This window comes from Phaenicophaeus curvirostris, chromosome 22, assembly GCF_032191515.1.
Source record: "Phaenicophaeus curvirostris isolate KB17595 chromosome 22, BPBGC_Pcur_1.0, whole genome shotgun sequence".
NCBI classification, from domain to species: domain Eukaryota; kingdom Metazoa; phylum Chordata; class Aves; order Cuculiformes; family Cuculidae; genus Phaenicophaeus; species Phaenicophaeus curvirostris.
In genome coordinates this window covers 2338785-2361716 of record NC_091413.1, presented here as the reverse complement: position 1 = coordinate 2361716, position 22932 = coordinate 2338785, and the positions used below count along the sequence as shown (strand labels likewise).

The 22932-nt window shown below is 54.3% G+C and overlaps 1 protein-coding gene across 3 annotated transcripts; it reads right to left on the bottom strand.

Annotated features, from left to right (window-relative positions):
- Positions 1–8706: 8706 nt before the first annotated feature.
- On the bottom strand, positions 8707–22717 carry TMEM240 (transmembrane protein 240). Of its 3 annotated transcripts, none has more exons than XM_069874807.1 (4): positions 22532–22717; positions 21263–21404; positions 9958–10166; positions 8707–8855 (listed from the first exon to the last, which is right to left on the bottom strand). In XM_069874807.1, the coding sequence occupies exons 1-4, from the start codon at positions 22695–22697 to the stop codon at positions 8707–8709; spliced, it is 666 nt and encodes a 221-aa protein (XP_069730908.1). In that variant the 5' UTR covers positions 22698–22717. The 3 variants fall into 3 exon arrangements, with proteins under 3 accessions (XP_069730908.1, XP_069730910.1, XP_069730909.1); XM_069874809.1 differs by lacking the exon at positions 22532–22717 and adding an exon at positions 21582–21849 and having other exon boundaries at positions 21263–21369; XM_069874808.1 differs by lacking the exon at positions 22532–22717 and having other exon boundaries at positions 21263–21462.
- Positions 22718–22932: the final 215 nt, after the last annotated feature.

The following is a 22932-nucleotide window of genomic DNA, read 5'->3' as shown; positions in this document are numbered from 1 at the left end:
AACCTTTTGCTGTCTTGGGCTGTTCTCCAAGTAGTTCTCCATTATGTTCCCCTAGATTCTAGGTAGAATTCGAAGACGTGTTCTGGAAGCTGCTCCCTTGTTTTGTGTCCTGACTGACTGAAATAAACTCAAATGCCAGTGTTTTTTCCTCCCGTTCAGCCTAGGTGTAGTTGTCCCCTTAGCTCACTGATGTAAAGGGGATTAGCTGTTCTCGGATTTCCTCTTCCTAGTAAGATTTTACTGGAATTGTATTTCTGGTAAGCCCTGGGAGACGGAAGGAGGCAAAGCAGAGCCACTGTCTGCTAAGGGCCCTTTGCTGATGACTTATGGGAGGGGGCAGTCTGATATCGGTGTGATTAAAAAACTCTGTGACACACAACTTCAATACTTTTCCTTTCTCTTCCATAATCATCTCCGTGAAGCACAAATGGAGCTGGAGGAAGGGAAAGGTGCTCTTGGCCTTGTGCTGACTGCACTTTTGCTGAGGTCGATGGCTGGGAAGCAAATCCTGCTTTAAAGCTGCGTGAAAGGCACAGCGACTGCTGTCTCAGCTGTTTGAGGCATTTCCTCCTTCAGATTGCATCAGGAACCTACCTGGAAGCAAAGTGTAAGCAGAGGAGAATGCTTCTAATGAGCTGTGATCTGTGCTTCTGTGATTAATTGCTGATTCTGGAGAACAATTAGTGAGAAGTAGCCTCTTGCTGTCTCAGGGAAGACAGCAGGAAGGCTGACCTAGGGATTCTTGGGCTCGCCTGAGTGCAGAAGTGAGTTTTTAAGGGATTTTAATGACCACTTTTAATGGTGGAGGCCACTAGTCCTTACCTGAGTGTTGTTGTATGGGCATGGTGCTTTGGAGAACACATGGATGCCCTCGCAGTTGTGCTGTGTGCTGGAACACAGCTCTGTGTGACTCGCTAGCTAGTGCTGCCTTTATCCCAAGGGGTGAAGCTCTTTCCCTTTCTTGGGCAACGAGGCTTGAAAGGGCTACTTTTTCCCAGTGTTGATAGTTCAATTTTCATTTCCACAGGAAACAATGTTCTCCATGCTCACTTTCAGGCTTGCATGCTGCTCTTCCTACCTTCAAATCTTGTGCCAGGGGCTGTTGAAGCCAGCTGTCTTGGTGTGCCCCAGCTGCTGTTGCTACAGGCTCTTTAAATCCTGCTTTTGCAAAGAGATTCCTTGTCCCTCTGGCTATGCACGTCGCTCCTAGCCACCAGCCAGGTGATTTCATGCCCTGCTGCCCACCAGATCGCTGTGGCAGTCGCTGTCGCTGCTGCTGCTCATGTGGAATGCAACAGGGAAGGAGGAAAAAAGGCTTTCCGTCATCGTTCGACTCCCGCCTCATCAAAGATTTAAATTCAGTCACCTCTGCCAGCCTCATCGGTCCGTTTGGTTTGCTGTCAGCTCACGATGGATGATGTCCCCATGGAGGTGGCACCCAGCTATTTGTTAGTGCTCCATGCGGGGATACTGGATGGCAACTCCAGGCTGAGGTTCTCTCCTCAGATGACGCCGAGTGAGTTATGAGCTAATAGCACTTTATTAAAATAGTACTTTGTGTTGGAGAGCAAATCTAAGAGCAGACGGATTAGCAAGCGATCCATCACTGCCAGACTTTGCCACTGCCAGCTGAGACGCCTTCTCTGGGCTTCCGTGTCGCAGCGGGGAGACAGATTTACAGCATGGTCATCTGTCCTCAGCTGCCATCCCTTAAAGAGCTGGCTTTTGAACAGGATACACTGGCAGCAAAGGTCCATGGTGCCGGTACAAGGATGCGAGCACCTCACGCTTTCTCACCAGTGCGTGTCCCGTGCTGTAGGGCTCGTGCATCCCTGAGTGAGCGTTGCCACAGATTCCTGGTACTCTGCTAGACCTTGTGGTTCAGCCAGCATCTCTCTCTCACAGACACCAACCACTCAGGCACTGGGATAAGGCAAAGGCTGCTTTTTCCTTCGCTTTCCCCCCGTTCCTTGAGGTAGTACAGCCTTAGCAAATCTCGGTGTTGTCTTCTGATCCACGTCTTCTCCTGGAATGAAGCTTTAGCAGTATTCCCAGGCTGCACAACATTATTATTTTATAAGGTACGCCCAGGGGTAGCTCCAAGATGTCCCCAGGCAGTCCTCCAGCTCTTGCCCTGTTTCTCATTGTTCTCACCCCAAGAGTACTCGAATCGTTTGTCTCTGTCCATTTCTCACCCCCAAGACGTGATTTGAGACGCCAGTGCCCCTAACCATCAGTCAGTTCCATGACAACAGCTCCCTCCCTTGCTGCCTGCGTGCTTTTCTTTCCTCTCCTGCTGCTCTGGGTTTTATTCTTGTGGGAATTTCTTCGCTTGGCTGTTGGGTATTTTATTGCTGCTCTGCTTTCACACAGTGTTTGCTCCAAGCCTAAGATGTGCCCAGATTGGCCCAGACTTGTAGAACAACTCGTGCATCCGCATCTTTGTGCATAAGGACCAAACTCTCGGTGTTTGTGTGGTCCTGGTCCAGGAGAGCAAAGAACAGACTGAAGGATGTTAAAAGGCTCATTCAAGGAGGCAGATTTTGTTCTGCTAGGATGGAAGATGAGCACTCCCCTCCTTGTTGGTGCCAAAGCCCTGGGTTGTGTGCACCCTGCCTCCTCGCAGGAGAGGCCACGCTCCTCTCTGGGGGCAGCTGGCACCCAGGATTAGGTTTTTGACACTAAAATATTTATCATCTTTTTAAATCACTTTTGGATTGTAGAGCTTCTCCGTCTTCCCAGTGAGTGGGAGACGAGCAGGCTCAAATCTGGGACAGGATCCTGTCATGTAATCTGGGGGAAATTGCACAGCCCTTCTTCCCCTCAGCCCCTGCCTGCAGTGCCCCAGCTGCTCTCCAGCCACCCCCCCAGGAGCATCCTTTGGTTCAGAGGGTTGGAAAAAACACTCAGATGCAAAACATGCAAAAAACTATTTTACTGACAAACAGCAAAGGACGGGCGTAGTTCCAGGAGCTGAACCGGTTATCTATGATATAAACATATTCTTGAAAGGGAAGGAATGGCTGAAATACACTCACTCGTTGACCCAAATAAAATCACAGTGTGCTTTTTCTATTGTCTCCCACCCCCGAGCTCTCTGCGGCCTTCGGCTGCTCCCCTCCGCTCCGGCGCAGCATCGTCACGACTCCCAGCATGGAGAACATAAACCAGAGGTGATGTTTGCCCGTGTAAGTGTATTTAATAAAAATAAATTAGCCATTATTGCTTTTCAACTACAGTAGAGATTACTCCGTGATTAGACTCAGAGCAGAGCCTAATCTCTCTCTCTGTTTGTACCAACGTCTGTTGTACCTCTCCCTGTCCGGTGTGTGCAAAACTGGTTTGAGTGCAGGAAAAAAACCAAAAGAAGGATTAACCATCAGGGAAAACAGCACTCCAAGTTGTGTTCTTGTATTCTCACTGCAGAGCGCTACTGAAATAAATCTCTCCCTAACCTGTGTGCTCCGTCCTGCAAGAGTTTCTGCTGCCTTCGGCACCGAGAGCGGAGGGTGCTCAGCGCCTCGCAGGATCGTCCCTCTGCGGAAATCCCAGAGCTCAGCCTGGAGAGGTGACTAAAACCAGCAACCCCCTTGGAGAAGAAATGGGTGCAAATGAACGGGGGGCACTCGAGACGCAGAATGGGCTGCATGCAGTGAGCAGGTGATGACACACGCACGGATATAAACACACTGACGCACACACACATGTGGAACAGTGTCCTGAGAGCCTAGGAAGGACGCAGCAGCCCAGACTCGCTGTACAGCTCCTCCTTACACCTGCCCACGTTTTCTACCCCTCTGGTTCCTCCTCTTTTGCCCCAGCAGCCCTCGTGCGTGGAGGTTGCAGGCGTGAGTGTTTCCCACCCCCATAATTTCGCTTCCTTCTTTGTGCTCTCATATTCACTCCATCCCAGGGCAGGACCAGCAGTCCCATGTCCCTGCCTAGCAGCTAATGCCCCATCTGCCCCCTGCCCTGCACGTTTCAGAGAGCGTCGGGGATGCAGAGCATTTAATCCCAACATCTTTCTATTTGTACCATGTGCTGTTGGCTTTTGACTGTCTCCAAGGGCTGAGACTCCGCAAATTCTCTGGCAACCTGTCCCTGTGCTCAGTCAAATTCACTGTGAAGAAGCTTTTCCTGATGTTCAGATGGAACCTCTCATGTTCCAGTTGTGCCCGTTGCCTCTTGTCCTGACACTGGGTACCACTGAGAAGAGCCTGGCTCTGCCTCCTTTGCATCCTTCCTTCAGGTATTTACATACATCGATCCTCCGAGATTTCTCTAGTCTGAACAGTCCCAGCTCTCTCAGCCTTTCCTTATAGGAGAGATGCTGCAGACCCTTAATCATCTTCGTATCCCTTTTTTATCAGGGATTCTCTTCTCCCAGCTGACTGGATGGCAAAGGGGAAGGGTCCTTCGCATCGTGCCAGCCCAAAGAAGGCACTCGTGGCACCTGGGACCACCCAGAGCCGCACCTGAAATGCCACGTGTGGTGGTTTGGGGCTCTTCCTTTCCTCTCAGTCCTGTGCAGCTCTGCTGGCCCCTCCCTGGCACAGCACTTCTTACCCTTACAGTGAATTTGGCCGCCTGTAATTCTTCCTTCCCTCTCCACCCCTCAACTATCGGAGCCACTGAGTGTCGTGGAAGAGCAGATGCCAGACAGGAAGCAAACTGGAGGAGACAACCAGCTTGACAGACCTAATCTCTAACGTCTTGCTCTCTTAAGAAGAAAGAAGGAGGCAAGAACAGAAAGAAGGTTGGCAGAGAATGGAGTTCGCTTTACGCTGCCTTCAGGGATCTCACCAAAGGGCTAGGGGCTGCTTGAATTGAAAAAGGAGCTACGGGTCAATCCAACAGCTTCCACAAGCCTCTGCTTTTCCCCAGCTGTCTTTCTGCTCTTCTCCTTTGCAAGAGATCCCAGCCCCTAGCAGGCAGCGAGACCCGGGCTCCTCACACCGATAATGCAGGGGAGTGTTCCCAGTGCCCATCCCAGCTCTGGAGAATCAGCACATACAGTTTTAAGCTCTAAAAATAGCCCCTCCTGAGGTGGCACAAGATTCCCCCCACTATCGCATTCGGCAGAAGCCTCCCTCAAAGCATCTGGCGACGAGCGCTAGGACGCGGTGCACACCTCCCACTCCTTTGTCCCCACGGAGCTGCCGCTACAGACGCAGCTGCCAGCTGGAAGCTCTGGAAACCTGGGTTTTTTCTCTCTTCCAAAGGTTTCCTCCACTCTCTGGCCTCGCCCTGACCTTGTTGTGTCAACTCCCTGCTGCCAAAGTCCCTTTTTTCCCAACTGAACCCCTTTTTCCTTTGGGGTTGTTGCTGGGTTTTGGGTTTGTTGTCGTATCAATCTGTTGGGGGGTTTTGGTTGGTTTTGGTTTGGTGTGTGAAGACTGGACCAGAGGCAAGAGAACAACGCACAAGTCAACACTAGTACATCTCAGACAATTAAACAAGGAGAAAACACCCCCACGACCAGACAAAAGCAGAACGAACACATGCACGGGAGGAGACGACGGCGCAACGGCAGACTGGACGGACAACTGAGCTGCGAGAAACAGGAGCAACCTCACTCGAACAGAGGGACGAGAGACCACGAAGTCAGACAGTGCTGGTGAGGCTCACACCTCGAGCAGAATCGAGGGGGTGGGATAGGGACAAGAGTGCGGATGTCAAGCAGAGAGAGAGAGAGAGAGCGGGTGCTGCTTGGGGCAAGAAATACTCAAAACGCAGCTGCCTGTTTCACCTTCCACTTCGCTGTAGGGCTGCGGCGCCTCGTTCCCCAAAGAGGAGACGAGGCTGTGGGGAAAACCAGTCACCGTCTGCACAAACCCATGGGGGAAGCGGCGCCCGCGCTGCCCCAGCGGAGGGAGCTCCCCCCACCGCAGCCTTGGGGTGCCGGGGGATCCCACCCCCCAACAGTCCTGATCGCCACTCCCCGGGGTCAAACCTACAGGAGCTTGAGGAGAGGGTTTCTTGTTTCCTCTTAATTAATTAAAAGACCAATTAATTACTCCCAGTAAATTCAATTGCACTGAGAGTATTTTTTGTTTTCTTCTCTAACAAAGTGCAAACAAGAGAGAGGCTCGCATGGCAACAGCTCAGCCACAGCAGCTTAAAAAAAAAAAAAGAGATCTCGTCTTAAACAATGGGAATGTGGACCAGGTAGGATTTTTTTTCTTTTACCTGCTTCCAGAGCCTCATATCCTTCTGAAATTCTGCTGTGGATCAGACTTAGCCTGTGTGAGCCATCCCTTCGCTCTCTCCAGCTGTACATTTCGTATTTAATGGTATTTCAGCTAAGGGCAGATGCTAGCGCAGGGCAGAACCAGACTTCCAGCTCGCTCTGAGCTTGAGTCACTGCCTTAAGTCTCTCTTACGAGAGGCACCAAGTGCAAAGATTATTTAAAGTGCTTTTTAACTCCTCACGCACAACTGATTTCAGAGACTCAGCATTTGCATCATGATCTTTCTCCCCTGCAAGACACTGGCCCACCTGAAGACGTATCCGTGCGCTGTACCTGGTTTGTAATACAGCTTATTCTTCACTGTCAGTTAAGTGTGTGCATCACACAAGGGCAAACAGAGCAGCTGCCTGGCCAGATCTCAGCGAGTAACACTCCTCAGAAGTGAGCAGCATCTTGTGCCGCTTGAGGACGAGCCCATATGGTCAAACGCACGAAGCTCGTACAGCGAGGGAGGCTGCAAAGCCCTGGGGCTCGGAAAGGAGCCGCCCAAGGAAAAGTCGTTCTTTAGATGCTAAAGGGCGTCCGCAGACGTTGGGAGTGTGGGGAGTTCGGAATGACAGACAGAAACTGGGGCTCCAAGGCAAGAGGCCCTGGAGAAGAGCAAAGGGAGGGATGGCAGGGGACAGGTTGGTTGGGCTCTCAGCCGGCTTTGGGGCTTGTAAATAATCAAACTGATCATGGGGCATAGGGAACATGGGAAAAAAAAACCAAGACAGAAGCTGGAGCAGGAAGGAGAAGAGCAGGGAGTCGTGGTGTCCTTCTCCCTTCCCAGCCACCGCGCTCAGACAACAGGAGGCCACTGTTAGCATCACCATCCGTAGAAGAAAACAGCAGTTTCTGAGAGAGTTCATCATCCTTTTGTTCTGGGTGTTTTCCCCATCTAACCACATGCCTACTCCACGCAAAATGAGGGAAAAAAAAGGAGAAACGACTGGGATTTAGGGCTGCCACCTTGAATTCTTGGGGCTAGCATCTCCCTCCCTTATCTCTAGTGATAAAAATCTTCCTCTTCCCACGCAGCCAGCAAGACTCCAGCTGCCTGCTGCTCCGCATGTGCAAAAGTGATGCAAGTGTGGGCACAAACGCTTCTCTCCCCGGCAGAACACGACTGCTACAGGACTCGGATCCCACCGCGCTCTAGGTGCACGAGGGCTTTATCGAGCATCACTCCTTCAGGCAACTGGAAGTGAGAGATGTGGAGATTGGTTTCAGCCACTCGATAGCTACCTTGAAACCCACACCTAAGCTGCAACCAGGGTAGCAAAGGCAAAACCAAGTTGGAGTATCCTCATACTTTGATCTAATCCATCATTGAGACATTCGACTCTGTAGCTGAGTTTGGCTTCAGGCTCACGTCTCTCCATGTTCCTCAAGCCAAGCCCAGCTCGCTGCTGATGTGCTATTCCGGCTCGGAGCAGCAATACAAGAGGATAAGTGACTGTTCATGGGCAGGAAGAGTGAGATTGTAAACAGGACCCTCTCAATGCACCATCAGGGTTTCCAGGATGGCTTTAACTGGAGCCTCAGGCTCATCCCCTAAGAGGGGGAGAGCAGCTCCTTTCCTCCCGGGCAAGGGGTGGGGGGTGTTTATGCAGCAGAGGAGTCTGATCGGAGCACAAGGCAGAGCCAACACCATTCCACACCACACACTTCTCCCTGTGTATCAGGAGCAGCTCCTCTCTAGCATCAGTGAAGAACAACAGTACTGACAGCAGCAAGGGACCAAGATGCAAGTGGTGTAAACCAGGTGTCACCCCCCCTGTTAAACAGCCCGACACCTCGCAGCGCTGTTCCCTGGCACTGTGACTCCTTGGATTGCTTAAGGCAGGTTTCATTGTATAGCAACGCAAAGAACAAATCCGTTACGCATTCCCAGGGCTTCCTTCCCCCACAGCAACTCCCCAAGACCATGAACCAAAGCAAAAGGGACACCGCGCCCTCACAACTGGCCGGTGGCAGCCGTCCCCGTCCAAACCTGTGAACAGACAAGCCATTCTAGCAACAGAAGGAACAGAGCAAAGCAAAACCGAGCCGAAGGACCAAAGAAATGGGAGACTTGGGTTCTTGGATGAGAAACCGCATCTTGTTCATGTTGTCCCACCTCCATACCCTTGGCCAACATTCCCCGTCGGGTAGCTGGATGTGCAGGACAGCCGTGAATGCCAGGAAAAGGGGGTTGAAAGTATAATGCAAGTCTTTTTTTCTGTTTGTCCTTTTCTTTTTGTCTGCTTTTTACATATATACACAAGTCTGACGAGAATACGTGGAACACAGTGCAATGTCTTGGCTGCGTAGCATCCAGGACTGGCTTAGTTGTGCATCGTGGCGTGCCACAGGGACACACAGGATGGATACGTAAAATCGTGTCCTCGGCTGGCTTCCACAGAGGAGCAAACCACCAGCTGTTCCCTTGGAAGAAGAGCAAAGTCCTTTTTTAAAACCTGACTGCAGTTCCTCAGAGGTGCCGGGGGCTGGGGTGCCCATTGTGGTACAGCTTCTGTTTGATGTGCACCATGTTCCCAGTCGCCTCCTCGTACTGCCTGTGGTGACGTTTCCTGAACTCCTTCAAGTTACAAAACTTTGGAATCCAAGACCAGGAATTGTCTGGAAGGCAGAAAGGAGAAGGAAGATGAGATATTACAGAAGATGAGACCCACGGCCTGACCTAGCCCGGCCTCGGAGCAAGCCGGCGCGGACCTGGCCTCGGCACGGCCTGTCGCGAGCTGGGAAGAGTAACGAGGAATTAATCTCTCTGTCATCCGAGTTTTTACAAAGAGACAGCCCGCTTCCCTCATCAGGATTCCTTACAGGCTTACAAATAAATCTTCCTCCTGCTCAGTCTCCTCTGTCTCTGAGCTGTAATTTCACAGACACCCTCGGTCAGAGGGAGAGAGGCTGAGATTTGCAGGGCCGCTGTGATGGAATTTCAAGTCATTTACTAGTTTAACAGTTTTTCTGTCTTTTTCCCCCTCCAAACTATTAAAGTCCATGGGACACGGATGCTGAGAGAGTGAAGAGGGCAGAGAGGGCTTCGGAAGGAGCATCTGTGGCTCGTTCTCAGGCCGTTATCCAGGATGCTGAGCAACCCGAAGACTAACTAGTGTCCGAAGACTAACTAGCATGGCCAAGGCTTTTCCCTGTGGGGCTGGTGTCACCTCTGCCTAAGAACTGACACATCTGGGACGTCGAGGAGGATGGGGGAACCTCAGCTGGTCCCACCACAACACAGCATCTCCTGCCACCTCCACCCCATCACCTCACGTTCAACCCAGCCCAACCCAACCCAACCCAACCCAACCCAACCCAACCCAACCCAACCCAACCCAGGCTGCACTCCGCGTGCCTGGACGCGAGGGATAAGCATCGAAAAATCCACATTTCAGGGAAGCTTTGCTGGCCTAAAAAACATCCTTCCCACACGTGCAGCCACGCAGCCACCATCTGCCAGGCTGCCCACGGGGTAAGCGTGTTGCGTTCCATCCCTTCGCGCCGACACATGCTTCACACGTCCCAAAGCGCAGCCCTCCAGGCTGGATCCTGGTTATTCCCACCTAAATATTCCTGCTTATATAAAGAGGGCTGGGAGACGGCTGGGGCTAAATCCAGCTAACATTGCGAGCCCGCTGCCCTCCTCCCTCTCCACCAGCCTCGGGGGACAGGGAAAAGGGGAGAGGGAAGAGGAGGGAGCCGGGGAGGCTGCACTTACCATACCGTCGGCTCGTTCTCCAGGCTCGCACTGCATAATGGAGAACCCCGTCCATCCACACCAGAAACCAGCTTATACAAAAGCCCAGCAAAAGTCCCAGCATCAGATCAATCTCTTGCTTGGTTACATTGTCAGTCACAAAGTAGTTCTCCGAGGAGTCCACCACTGACTGATCCCCATCGTACGGGATAACATAATGGACATGATGCCTGTTGCGGGGAAGAGAAACAGGGAAAAGCATCAGTGGAGGAAAGCGGAGTATATTTTCCATCCAATGCCTCCTCTTGGGGCTGGTTTAACACTGTTCTTTCCAGGTTCTACCAACATTCTGGGGAGCAGAAGCACTGCTCTTGGCTTTTTGTGCTTATATCAGCAGAGCAATCAGCAGAACGCGAGGTAGGAAAAACAGAAAGCTGACCCACGCCTGCCACGTGAGTCGTATGCCTGACGCAGGCTCTCTGTGCCCAAGTGCTCTGCCTGTAAAATGAAGATAATAATAAGGACAGCATGAGGTTGGAGTGGTCACCCCCTTGAGACTCACAGGGCACTGCTGCGGTTGTGTTTGCAGGCAGAGGTCGATAACGCTTTGCTCCTGCTGAGCGTGCAGCCGTGAGCCCGGCACGCACCGTCGCAACACGCCACCTCGCAGGGGTCAGCAAAGTCCTCTGCTCCGCGGGGCCACCAGCTTCCCGGTCCTTCTCCAGAGGCACCTTGTTTGCCTCAACATCCCAGCTTGCAGCGTAAAATCATCGAATCACTGAATGGTTTGGGTTGGAAAGGACCTCAAACCCATGCAGTCCCACCCCTGCCATGGGCAGAGACACCTCCCATGGATCAGGGGCTCCAAGCCCCATCCAACCTGGCCTTGAACCCCTCCAGGGATGGGGCAGCAATGACATCTCTGGACAACCTGTTCCAGGGCCTCCCAACTCTCACAGGAGAACATTTCTCCCTAAAATCTCATCTCAATCTCCCCTCTTTCAGCTTCAAACTGCTCCCCTTTGTCCTGTCCCTGCAATCCCCAATCAAGAGCCCCTCCCAGCCTTCCCATAACCTCCTTAAAATGAGAATCGTGTCGTCTACATATGCGAGAAGAGCTCGTTTACAGCACTGGGGGAAGGACTTGAAAGCATGCCTTGAATTCATCCTCAGACAGCAGATGGCAGAGACCCTGCAGCACCCCTGGAAAAGTCAGACAAGCTCTCAAAGCGCCTCAGGCTCTCCTTCTGCGCGCTGCAGTGGTTTGGGGTGCCGGGGCTCCCTCGCCCTCCCCAAGGAACAGGCAGGAGTTACTGCCCATGGCAAAGCGTAAGCGATCTCTCCCAGCACAGGAGCAGCCAGAAAGCCCCCACGAGTGCTCCAAATGCCACCTGAAGAAAACGGCAGCTGCAGCTGAGCCCCACAGCCCCTCCTGCAGCCCCCTGGCTCAGGGAGGTGTCTCAGCCCAGCTCTGTTGGGTGCAGGGTCTGCTTCCCAGCTCACCCCACCACTCAGCCCTCACTGGGGACACAGCCAAAGACCTTGCATGGTAGCCAAGGGCTCTGAAAAAAGAGCCACTAGCTTAGCAAGGCTGCTGTGCCCCAGCCTGGCAGCATCCTTGGAGAGCAAGTATGGAGCTCTCAGTCTTACGTCTCTCTCTCAGGGATGAATCCGGCCCCAGATCTTATGCCAGGAGGGCGTCTGGGTTCATTCATGCAATGAGATGGTAGAGACCAAGCTTGGGATGAAGCTGAACTGCTTGAGAGACGCTGGTAACGTTGAAAAAGAAGGAAAAATGGCAGGGATGGAGCAAGATGCAGAGTAGAAAAAATAAGCAGGTCTGTGAGGACCAAATGGGAGGGGACCATCTGTAACCAGGGAGCTGAGCAGGATAGGAGGATCCCGGGTGATGGGGGATGCGGGACGCAAAGAAAAACTGGAAGCCTGCTGCTCTGGAGCCTCTGCATCTGCTTTACACGGCTTTTAACCTTCCCTGAGGGCAACCAGGGGCCACGAGGCTGCTGAGGCTCTGTGCTTCGCCAACCTGCCTCCTCCCGCTGCCCGGTTCAGCGGCAGACACTGCTCGGGAATGGACGCAGCACCAGTGCTCCCAGCTCGAGGCCAGGGCACAGCCGCATCGCCCATCGCGTCCCTCCCAGCATCACCCACACTCGCATCCCTCCCACATCCCCAGCCCTGCTCCCACAAGCAGGAGAGGAGGCAATCCCTGGAGGCCTCTGAATATGCATGAGGTGCAGGTTGCTCAATAATCACGCCTGAGAAACGTCCAAATATTTACACAAACAAACCTCCACTCAAAGGAACCTACTGAAAACAGCCCTCAGCTCAGCAGTGCCTTGATGGAGGCCACCTGCACGGGAGCCACCAGCTCCTGAAAGCTCCAGGCAGGGCTGGGGGACAGCCTGGGGTCACCGCACGTGGTGGATGGAAAGAAAGTGGATGGGAAGCTCATTGAGCCATGTTCCTGCTGTCTAGAGCTGCTCCCCATCTGCATCTAGCATCTGAGGATAGACTGAGGAGATGCACCCAGCAGAGAGGAGACGCACCCAGGCCAGCTCTGCGGGCAGCTCACAGTGACCACAGAGGCTCTGCTCACACTTCCCTCTTGGTTTGCAACCACAGAAGCTTTTTCCTCCTCATTTGGCTGGGAAAAAATCTAGGGGGAAAGAGGTCGTGTGCAAGAGGGGTCCCAAAAAGGGAGATCTTATTCCTGAATGGGACGGTTCCCTTTAACGTCACAAACACAGCCAAGCAGCCTTGCAGAAGGGGAAAGGCAAGCATCACCCTCCACCTCATCCCATGCTTCCCCAGCCACCACCAGCGACACCTGGCAGGTCCTGAACTTACTCCCTTTTGCTTCTCACAGTTCTGAGCCCACAAACGCCTCCAGGAACCAGGACTGCTTGAACCCATCAGCAACTTGAGTGCCTCAGCAGGACCTGGTACGGATCTCCTCAGCCTCACCGTCACCACCCACAAGGCTATCTAGAGCAGAGCATCGCTGACACGAAGCCGTCTGTGGGGTTGAGAGAAGCAAAGCTTCCCAGACACGGCAAGGAGAGACCCGTTCCTAGGAAGGGAATGCAGAAATTTCTCCACAGATGAGGTGGTTTTCATGGAGGGTCTCAGCCCTGTCCCAGAAGCGAGTCCTGGAGTGAGCTGCTCCCCCTGCCAAACCTCTCCCAGCCCTCAGGGACAGGGATGTGGCTGCAGCACTCGCATATCTGCACACAAACACACAGACCACCTAACTGCAATAACATGGGGCTCAGCGCGCTCCTCACGTGCTTCACAAGAGGTTTCTCCTGCCACGCAGTCTGCCTCCTTCACAGCTCTTGTTCTCTGCTTGCAGGGCACCGAGGGAAGGGACGCAGTCACCTCTTCGCTGCCTTGTCCCTCTCTTTGGCTGACTCTGCACACTGCACTGGGATCTCCTCCAGCTCTCCCAGCTTCCTTCAGCCACCACTGGGCTGCACGGCACCTTGGGGGCACCAGGAAGGGCCTGATGCTCCTTTTGGGTTTGCAGCTCCCTTTCCAAGTGCGGGGGGTTGACCCCAGAGCCCCGTGATTTCAGAGGTGAAGTCCTTGTTTCTGCCCTGTAGCTCCATAAAAATAATCACAGAACGTTTGAGGTTGAAAGGACCTCTGGAGGTCACCTGGTCCAAGATTCTCTCAAGCCGGTTGCTCGGGATTGTGTTCAGAGGGCATTTAAGCATCTCCAGGGAGGGCGACTGCAACATCTCTGGGCAACCTGTCCCACTGCTCAGTCACTCTCACTGTGAAAAAGCATTTCCCGATGTCCAAGCAGAACCTCCTGCGTTCCACTCCGTGCCCACAGCCTCTGGGCTTGTCTCTGGGCATCACTACAAAGATCTGGCTCTACCTTCTTCCTATCCTCCCTTTGTGTATTTATATACATTGATAAGAACCTCCCTGAGCCTTCTGTGCTCCAGGTTCCTCAGCACAACAAGTCTAGGTCTGTAGGCCATTTGGCTCTAGAGAGCGTGGATGGAGAGGGGCAGGGGAGAAGAGAGCACAACCAGCTCTGGGGTGCAACCAGAGTCGGGAACAGCTCTTATTTTCAACGCCACCTCTCTAATTGTGACTGCACCGACGTCTCTGCGTTCCCAGGAGCCGCAGGGGGCGACTCGGGCAGGGAGGGAGGAAGGTCCAGGCAAGGATGGCTGGTCGACCCTTTCTCACTGTTCATGCGTGAGCTAGGGATGGTCACACAAAATAAATATTGGCTCCCAGCATCCCGTAAGGAGGGACTGAGTCCTCACGGTGCCCCTGTGCCAGCAAAAATTTAGACCTATCTGGATCTGGCAACTTAATTTTCCAAGTATGAGAAATCAGTTCAATCCCGGGTGCAAATTGCCTTAAAAGAAAAGGCTGCTGTCATTAAAGCATCCCAGGAAAGTTCTTGAGGACCTTCCAGGAGCTTCTGGGAGCCCTGAGTTACCAAGGTACTTCCACTCAATGGAGTTGCCCGTCGGAGGCTTCCACACGTGGAGTTTTATGGAAAGGCATTAGCAATGCTCAGGGAAGATGGATTTTTCCTCCTAGTGCAACAGCTGGAAGGAGTCAGGGCTGCAGGGGGTTTTATGCTTTGTTTTAACTTACCAGGACTGAATGGTGCCCCTGAAATGGGGAGGAGGACAGGGACAGACCCCCCAGAAGTTTTCTGTTGCAGCTCAAATCCCTGTGGATGCTACAGGAGCAACTCAGAGGCGCTGGCACAGCAGCACAGCACGTTATTAATAGTGCACAAAGGTCCAGGGTCCCCACCACGTAACAAGGGGATTGGAAACTGGAACATGGCCTGGATGGCTCTGGGGGCTGGATCCGGGGAGGGAATATGTCACCTCCAGGCTGAGCATGACGTGGGAGCCATCACAGAATGGTTTGGGTTGGAAGGGACCTCAAAGCCCATCCGGTCCCATCCTTCCCACTGGATCAGGGGCTCCAAGCCCCATCCAACCTGGCCTTGAACATCTCCAGGGATGGGGCAGCCACAACTTCTCTTGAGTAACCTGTGCCAGGGCCTCATCACTCTCACAGGAAAGCGTTTTTTCCCGTGATCTCATCTCAATCTAAGCTAAATAACCCGAGGGCCAGTTCCTGGACAGTCCAAGCCAGTCTCAGTTGTCACAACAGATCCAAATTATTCGTACTAGGTTAATTGTGTGCTACCTCCTTCACGCACCTTCATGCTCCACCCTTGCTGCGGTGGAGCTGCCACGGGAAGCAGATGTAATTGTAGGAAAAGAAATGTAACCACACTTCAGGCCAGAAACGCCTTCCAAAGCAGGAGGGGGTGGCGACTGCCAGCAGCTGCTCTCCTGAAGCAAGCGCGAGACTGGGTTTGTGGCACCGTCCCCAGCCAGACAGCACCTGGCTCAGGTGAGACGCTGAAGCTGTTTGTGTCTGTGCACGTGTCCATGAGCTATAGCATCCCCATCCCTTTCCCAGGGTTGTCCCAAAGCGTGGAGACCACCTTTCATCCCTCCTGGAGCGAGCGGTGCAGCCTCGGCCAGCACGGCTGGGAAGTTTCACTAGGGAGCTGCCCGAAGCGCTATTGTCCCTTCCAGTGACCTTGCGTGCGCGCTGGCTGCTGCAGCCCAAGCACAGCATGGGAGCCTTGAAAAACACGCCGCTGAGATGTTGTTTTAAATGCAAAGAGCCCCATGCTTCCTCCACACTCTGGGCTCCCTCGTCCGCTGGGGCTGGGGGACCCGCCGATGCCCTGGCTCTGCTCGGCTCCCTCCTGGGCAGGTGACAGTGAGAAGCAGACGTGTCACACCTCCCAGGCTCACCTTGCAGCTGTCACAGCCCCAAAGTCATGCCCAGAGCCCCCTGTCCTGACCTTGCAGCCTCTCCCCATGAGCCCAGCGCCTCCCAGAGCCCCTGCCAGCAAAGCCAGTCTGCAGAACAACGTGGACGGCACCAATGAGAGGTGGAAACATCTCTCTGGGGCCCTGTAGGCACTACCTGAAGCCCCAGAAAGGGCTCGTGGTCTCCAACACCAGACAATGTGCTCCCCCAGCACATCCACAGAGGGTCTGGGGACACAGAGGTTTAATGACATTCCCAGAGCGGCTGGGAAAGGAGGAAAAAGAGTAAAAACATACTCTCTTTGTACCTCCAACAGCAGTTCTGCGAGCCTGGGGCAAGCATTGGCCTGTGCCCCCTCTGAGGGGGCAGCATTCAGCCCCTCACAGCCTGAGCCCCATGGACAATGTTATTCAAACCCATTCTTTGCCAAGATGATGCTCCAGCCCCACTAACCACCCTCCCGGGTCACCGATGCTGCGGGTGACCCCAGCACCAGGGCAGCAGCCACCTCACGCCCTTCCAGCCCCCTGCACCACGGGGTCTCCACGCACACCAGTTGCTCAGGAGAGGTCTGGTATAGCCTTGCCCCGAGCCTTTCCCTCCTGGAAAGAGCCTAGTAGGGTTGATGGAGACAGAAGGAGCTAACTTGAGGGTTGGCCAGGCCCCCAGCTCTGCTGCAGGGTATTGGCGTGCAGGTAGGGCTCGTGCTCCTCTCAGTCCTTTCAAACTCCGCTTCCCACAAGAAGAGACTTTGTCTGGGAGGCAAAGACGCCCCCAAGGTCACTCAGAAGGTCAGTGACAGACCAGAGCTCCTGAGGTCCCTGTCCTTTCCCAGACAGAGAACCTCCAAGCCCCCCAGGCTGCATGGATGGTCCTTGTTCCACGCAGGTGTCATCTGTTCTCTCCAACTCACCCTGCCTCCACGGACGCCCTTTGGTGTTTTTCCTTTGCATGACATCACCCAGCTCCTGATCTGCTGCCAGCTCTCTGCTTCCAGCGAGGACCCTTTCCTGGCTGGGACAGAAACGTTCAGCCTGGGGTAGCGCATCCCCTCTGCAGTCCCTGCACCCTGGGAACAGGTACCTCGCGAGGACCAGAGGGGCTGTGCCGCCTGCACGGACAGCCTGGATCTCTCCACACGCTGAGGGCAGAGGTTGCCAGGCTCCCGCAGGGATCTGCTCCAGCATCAACAGGAGCCAGCAGAAGCGTAAATGTGGCTGTCACCCCTTCTTCCTCCAGCGAGAAGCCAATCTTGCTGTGTTACCTTAACCACCTAATTTTTTTTGCGCTGGGCAGGAGAGAAGGGCAGACGCACGCACACCGCCAGCCGCTGTCACCTCCCAACATCACCCAAGCACAGACATCCCTGCAGCCACAGGCTGTCGCTGAACACCTTGTGCAGCCACGAGCCATAGAATCACAGCACTGCTTGGTTGGAAAAGACCTTTGAGATCCTCAAGCCCAACCGTACCTGTCCACTACTAAATCGTATCCCTAAGCGCATCACCTACCCGTCGTTTAAACCTCTCCAGGGATGGGGACTCCACCACCTCCCTGGGCAGCCGTGCCAGTGCCCGAGAACTCTTATAGTGAAGAAATTTTCCCTGGTGCAACCTGAGGTCGTTCCCTCTCATCCCATCACCTGTCACCCCCTCTCAGTCCTCAGCCAGAGGCCATGACTCTTTTCTGGCATCATTGACCCAAGAAGCACCTGCCAGGGCCCAGGACAGTGAGGTCACTCTCACTTTAACAAATCGTTGCCTCGCTTCTAGCATAAAGTGACAAGAAGCCCCCGCAGCGACCCTGGATCCGCAGGGATGTGCAGAGCGAGGTGGAGGTCAGTCCCAGCAGTGCCAAGAGCCCAGCGCTCAGCAGCACCCTGAGATGGGGCTGATTTTCTTCCCCAAACGTCTTGACCCCAGGAATGCTCCCCATTTGCTACCGATGCCTCAAATGCTTAGGATCATGGGGAAAAAAAATTAAAATATTATGCCCAGCTGCCCAAAATCAGACCCTCTGTGAGTCAAGGGTATTATAGAAAGAAGTGAACATGTCGCCGCAAATTCACGCTGCTTTTCGTTTCTCCTGGGACCTTCTTGCAAGCAGAGGAGAACAGGCAGAGTCCAGGGAAAGCCACATGGAGTAAAGATCCCAGCCACAGCCCCCGTGCAACCTGAAGAGCCCTTTAAGGAGCCACCCAGAGCAGTCTGCCGTGCCAGCCGTGCACCCAGGCGGTTCTAAAAAGCCTGGAGCCACCAAAATGTGGTGAGACCAACCCTGGAGGGATCCTCACCCTGCCCCAGAGACACAAGGGAGAAGAGGCAGCAGAAAACACAGCCAGGTGCCCATCCTACTGCCCAGGGAGGAGAGACACGGGCTGCAGATGCACTAACACCCTCTCCACATGCTGTGGTCCAAACCAGGAGCCAAACTCCCACAGTCTCTCTAGTCTCTCTGGCTGGGAGGTCCTCTCCAACACCAGAGCAGTGGGGACAGCCAGGGGATGAAGTTTGAGCATTCTCCTCAGGGTCTTGCAGGGATGAGGTGGGGCAGAGGGGTCAGGGTGGAGCAGTGCACAGAGTCCCAAACCCCTAGAGATGCCCAGGGGCAGCCCTCGCTGTCTGCAACCACCACCAGTTCCCAGATCCTCACACAGTCACAAGCTCAGTGGGGATTCCAATTCCTTCTGGAGAGCACATCCTGCTGGGCACTGGGTATCGAAGTACTCACAGTCCAGCCTGGGGTGCTTGGATGTGGTAGATCATGGATGTGGTAGACCCTGGACATGGTAGATCATGGACATGCCCCCCCCGATGCCCTGAGGAAGGATACAGGTAGGATGGCAGAGGGGAAGGAGAAAATTTATGAATTAGTTAGTTGGTGTGACTGACGTTCCATCCTAGGCCAGGGCAGGAGGGAAAATCAGTCATCGCAGCCGCTCAGCCCAGCACGTGTTGGTCTTCACTTATTCCCATTTCTCCCTCCCTTCCATTTCTGCGACATTTACTCATTTTCCTCCCTGCCACAAGCTGAGCATCAGCCAGCGCCCTCCTCCCAGGACTCGCTTTGGCTGCGGGCACACCAAGAGTCTCAGCCCCTGGTACCACGGCTCGCAACGCGCTCGGGGATGCATCCTCGCCAGGGCCAGGCAGAGCCGTGTACGGCTCGTGCTGAGGCCTCCGCTCGGAGCACAGGGACAGCTGACAGCAAGGGAGAGGCACATTCTGCATCACCTGCCTTCTAAACCAGAGAACTCAAAACACGGACCATTCAGGCAGCGGGTCAGAGCTTATAGAGTAGGCGAGAGCCATAAACCAAACCTGAGAATGAGAACAGAGTCCGACGGGATAGGGATGCTTCAGGCAAGTGTCTCCAACACCAGATCATGAGAGCATTGAAATCACTGCTCACACTCAAGAACTTGTCCTCTAGAGACCGGTGTGCTGGTTTTCATAGAATCATAGGATGCTCTGGGTCAAAAGAGACCTTCACAGGTCAACAGGTCACCCAGTCCAACCCCCTGCAGGACCAGGGACACCTTCAACCAGATCAGGTGGCTCAGAGCCCCATCCAACCTGGCCTTGAATGTTCCCAGGGACGGGGCCTCCACCACCTCCCTGAGCAACCTCCACCAGTGTTTCACCACCTGATTGTAGGAATTTCTTCCTTACCCAGCCTAAGTCTCCCCTCCTTTAGTTTAGATTTAGGTTTCTATCAGCAAGAGCTGATGCTTCTACAGACCTAAGAGAAGCTTCCACTCTTTGCCGCCTCTCAGATCCACGCTTGACAATTCGGAAGCTGTTTCGTGCACTTTCTAAGAAACAACCCAACTCCATCTGGGGAGAGAGCCACGGCTAATTTATCTGCCCAAACAGCATCTCTGCAGCCGTGGAGCCTGAGGAGAGCGGAGTGTCCCTGCCTCCTCCTCAGACTTGGGCAGAAGGGACACTGCCAAGAGACCCGACACCCCTCAGTCGCGCCAGACGGTGTGAGAGTCTGTTACCTGTAACCAATTTTCACCACCACCCAACGCAGCCGTGGCAAGCACAAAGAAAAACAGCTTGAAGAGGCAGAGGAAAACTCTTAAACCGGTGAAAAGCACCAAGGAGACCCCAAAAAATTACCGAAGAAAAAGCTAATCCTCCTCAAAAAAAGAGTCAAAGATGCTGTTGATGTTTCTTGTCCCCAGCCTTCTCGAAGGCCTTAACACAGAGGTGCTCGATGCACTCGAGGAGCTGGATATTTAGAGTCTGGCTACAGGATGGCTCAAGAGGTGCTGTTTGCACCTTGTACCTTCTTTGCTGCCCCACCAGGGGAGCCTGAGGAGGAGCCTTGGGGAGAAAGGCGACCCTCACCTTCGGCAAACGAAGAGGAGTGGAAGGGCAAAGTGGTTTCCCCTCGCTAGGCTACGCACGTCCCCGTTTCAGCTGAGCTTCCACACCAGGGGCACCGAAGGGATGTGACGCCGGGGAGACAGGATGCAGCTGGTTCCAGAGAAGCTCAGAGATGAATAGAGCTTAGTCCAAACGTTGGATGTGGCGAGGGAGAGCTCCCCCAGCGTGTCCTTTAGCCGGCACAGCCTCACGCTGCTTTATTCCCCCCGGACAAGAAACTCCCCAGCAGGCAGTGAGTAACCAGGCACGGGAGGAGGACCTCGAACAGTCCCAGAGAGCAGAGAGAAATCCACCACCCCAAAACTGGGGCTCTGGAGGCTCCCAGAGAGCATCCCAAGCGCGGTTACAAGCCGAGCACCTCAGCGATTACGCACGAGCCGAGAAACGCTGCACTGTTCAGGAGAATCTAATTGCCAAAGAGCCATGGGGAGAGGACGGTGTCTGTCCGGTCATAAACTTGTACGCGGCAAAGACGTTCCTCTTGGCATGGAACCCACCCTGATGCTCTCAGCCTACCAACGGCTCCACAAAAGCACAGACCAGCGCCTCCAGTCCAACTCTCAGGGGAGAAGCCATGGAGAATTAAAAGCCAAACAAAGGTTATAAAGCCTCAAAGTGACACCGTGACGCTCCTTTCTGGACACAGACCCTCCGGCCACTCCGAACGTGGTTCCGTTTAAGCCACACGACCACAACCGCAACACCCAGACCACAAACACGCTGAGGAACAACCCATCCGGGTGACAACGAAGGCAAAACGACAAGCGTTTAAATCAAAGTTACTCACTTTCCCAGAGCTCGCAGATGCATCTACACCAGCATGCATACAAAGGAAAACGGGCTTCCAGGCCCACAGAAAACTCTTCTTCTGGAAAAAAACAACCCCCGAACCCTCCCTGTGTTCACGCAGGAGCTGCTGAGGAAGGTGAGACACAGCCAGAATGCAAAAAAATGGTAGCCCAGCATCCCCCGGCCGCCGGCCACCACCTCGCGGTGCCTTCCCGGGGAGACGGGGTGGGAAGGGGCTCGGGGGGGGACACGGACAGGTGGGAGAGACCCTTCTGCAGGGAACTTACCTTCCACAGTTGCAGTGACAAACTCGGTCTTCCCCTCTCAGATGCGGTAAGATGTAATTGTGAAATCTGTCCAACAACGCATTCATGTCCATCAAGCAAGCTATTGCCTGTAAGAGCCCATAACCAAGGCATCTGGTCAACTCTGGATGATGGAATAAAACATTGACTCTAGTTTGATTGCCAAAGACTGAAGCAGTCATCAAGAAAACGCTCGTTACCGGGGCACAAACATGCAGACACCGAGGGGCACAGGCTAAGGGACAGCGCGGGGAGGGGGGGAGGAGGATGGAGGGGGAGGGAAACAAGCAAAATCTCTTACCATAACGATAGAGGCGCCCAGGATCATGAAAATCATGGTGTTTGCATTCATGGACATCAAGAGGGAATTGCCAGCAGTCGGGTCCGTGCGCCCCCAGCCCTCGCTGAGCCGCGTTATTCCGCAGAGCCCAGCCCGGGGTGCATCGCGCGGGGCTGCGGGGGCCCCCCCACCCCACCCCCAAGCTGGGGATGCCTCTGGCTCCCGAGCCCTGCCCCTTTGGATTGTTTTATTTTTCTAGGACGAACGTGACAGGTTAAAAAAAAAAAAAAATTATATATATAGATATCTCTATCTATTTATCTCACACACACCCCCCCCCCCGCCCCAAGGCTCAGCGGCGGGGGGTGCGCCACGGCTCCGGGAGCGGGCACACGCTGCCACAAGCACAGCCCTTCATGCAGCAACTGGCAAAGCAGCCAGCCAAAACCAAAGGGGGGGAGAGGCTGGGGGAGGAGGAGGCAGGCTGCAAAAAAAAAAAAAAAAAAAAATTAAAAAAAAAAAATCACCCAGCCCCGGGGAGCCTGGTTGCATCCTTTTCCCCAAGCCTCCCCAAAAAAATCACCCGCTGGGGGCGAAAAAAATCATCACCTCCCTAAAAACGAGGGGGAAAAAAAAATAAATAATCCTTCGCTCATCTCCAGGCTGCTTTCTCCTTGCTGCTGGAAGCCCCCAGCCCCTTTCTTCCCCAGGCCCGGTTGGCTCGGCGGTTGTGCGAGGAGGGAGGGATGCGGGATGCAGGGAGGAGATGATGCGCGGCTGCGGGATGCAGCGGGGATGCGGGATGCAGCGGGGATGGAGATGCTGCGCGGCTGCGGGATGCAGGGAGGAGATGCTGCGCGGATGCAGGGAGGAGATGATGCCGGGATGCGGGATGCAGCAGGGATGCGGGGAGAAGATGCTCCCAGGCAGAGGTGGTTTTGGCCGCCCCCCTCCTCACCCCAAGCATTTACCTAGGTGGGGAGGGCGCTGCTCCCAGCGTGGCTCATGGCGAGCGGTGGTGGTGGTGGTGGTGCTGGTGGCTCTGCTGTGGTCCTGCCCTTGCGGGGCTGCTTCTCCCGCCTCGCAGCCACACGGCTTTTTCCCGAGCGAAACCCCGGCAGCGCCGTTTGGCCGCATTTTTGAGTCCCATACGGCAGCCTCACCCCGCCCTTCCTCCCGCCCGGGGTCGGCATCATCCTCCACGCATCCCCTGGGATCTGGTGGGAACCCCCCCCAAGCTCTTATGGGGCGCAGGGCCCCCGCGCTCCAGCCCCATCGACCCCTGCGACCCTCTTCGTCCTCCGTTTCCCACTTGGAGTTGAGGTCCTCCAAGAAGACCCCCCCAATGAAGGCTGGAGGTGTCCAGCTCTCC

What these genes read in the sequence shown, in the direction of transcription:
- TMEM240 (XM_069874807.1), bottom strand. Translation starts at nt 22,697, where the DNA reads ATGCGGCCAAACGGCGCTGCCGGGGTTTCGCTCGGGAAAAAGCCGTGT. An exon ending in GCAGCGCCCTCCCCACCTAG is followed by an intron (nt 21,405 to 22,531) that starts GTAAATGCTTGG and finishes TCCATCATCCAG; the next exon opens with AGTTGACCAGATGCCTTGGT. An exon ending in GAGAACGAGCCGACGGTATG is followed by an intron (nt 8,856 to 9,957) that starts GTAAGTGCAGCC and finishes TCTGCCTTCCAG; the next exon opens with ACAATTCCTGGTCTTGGATT.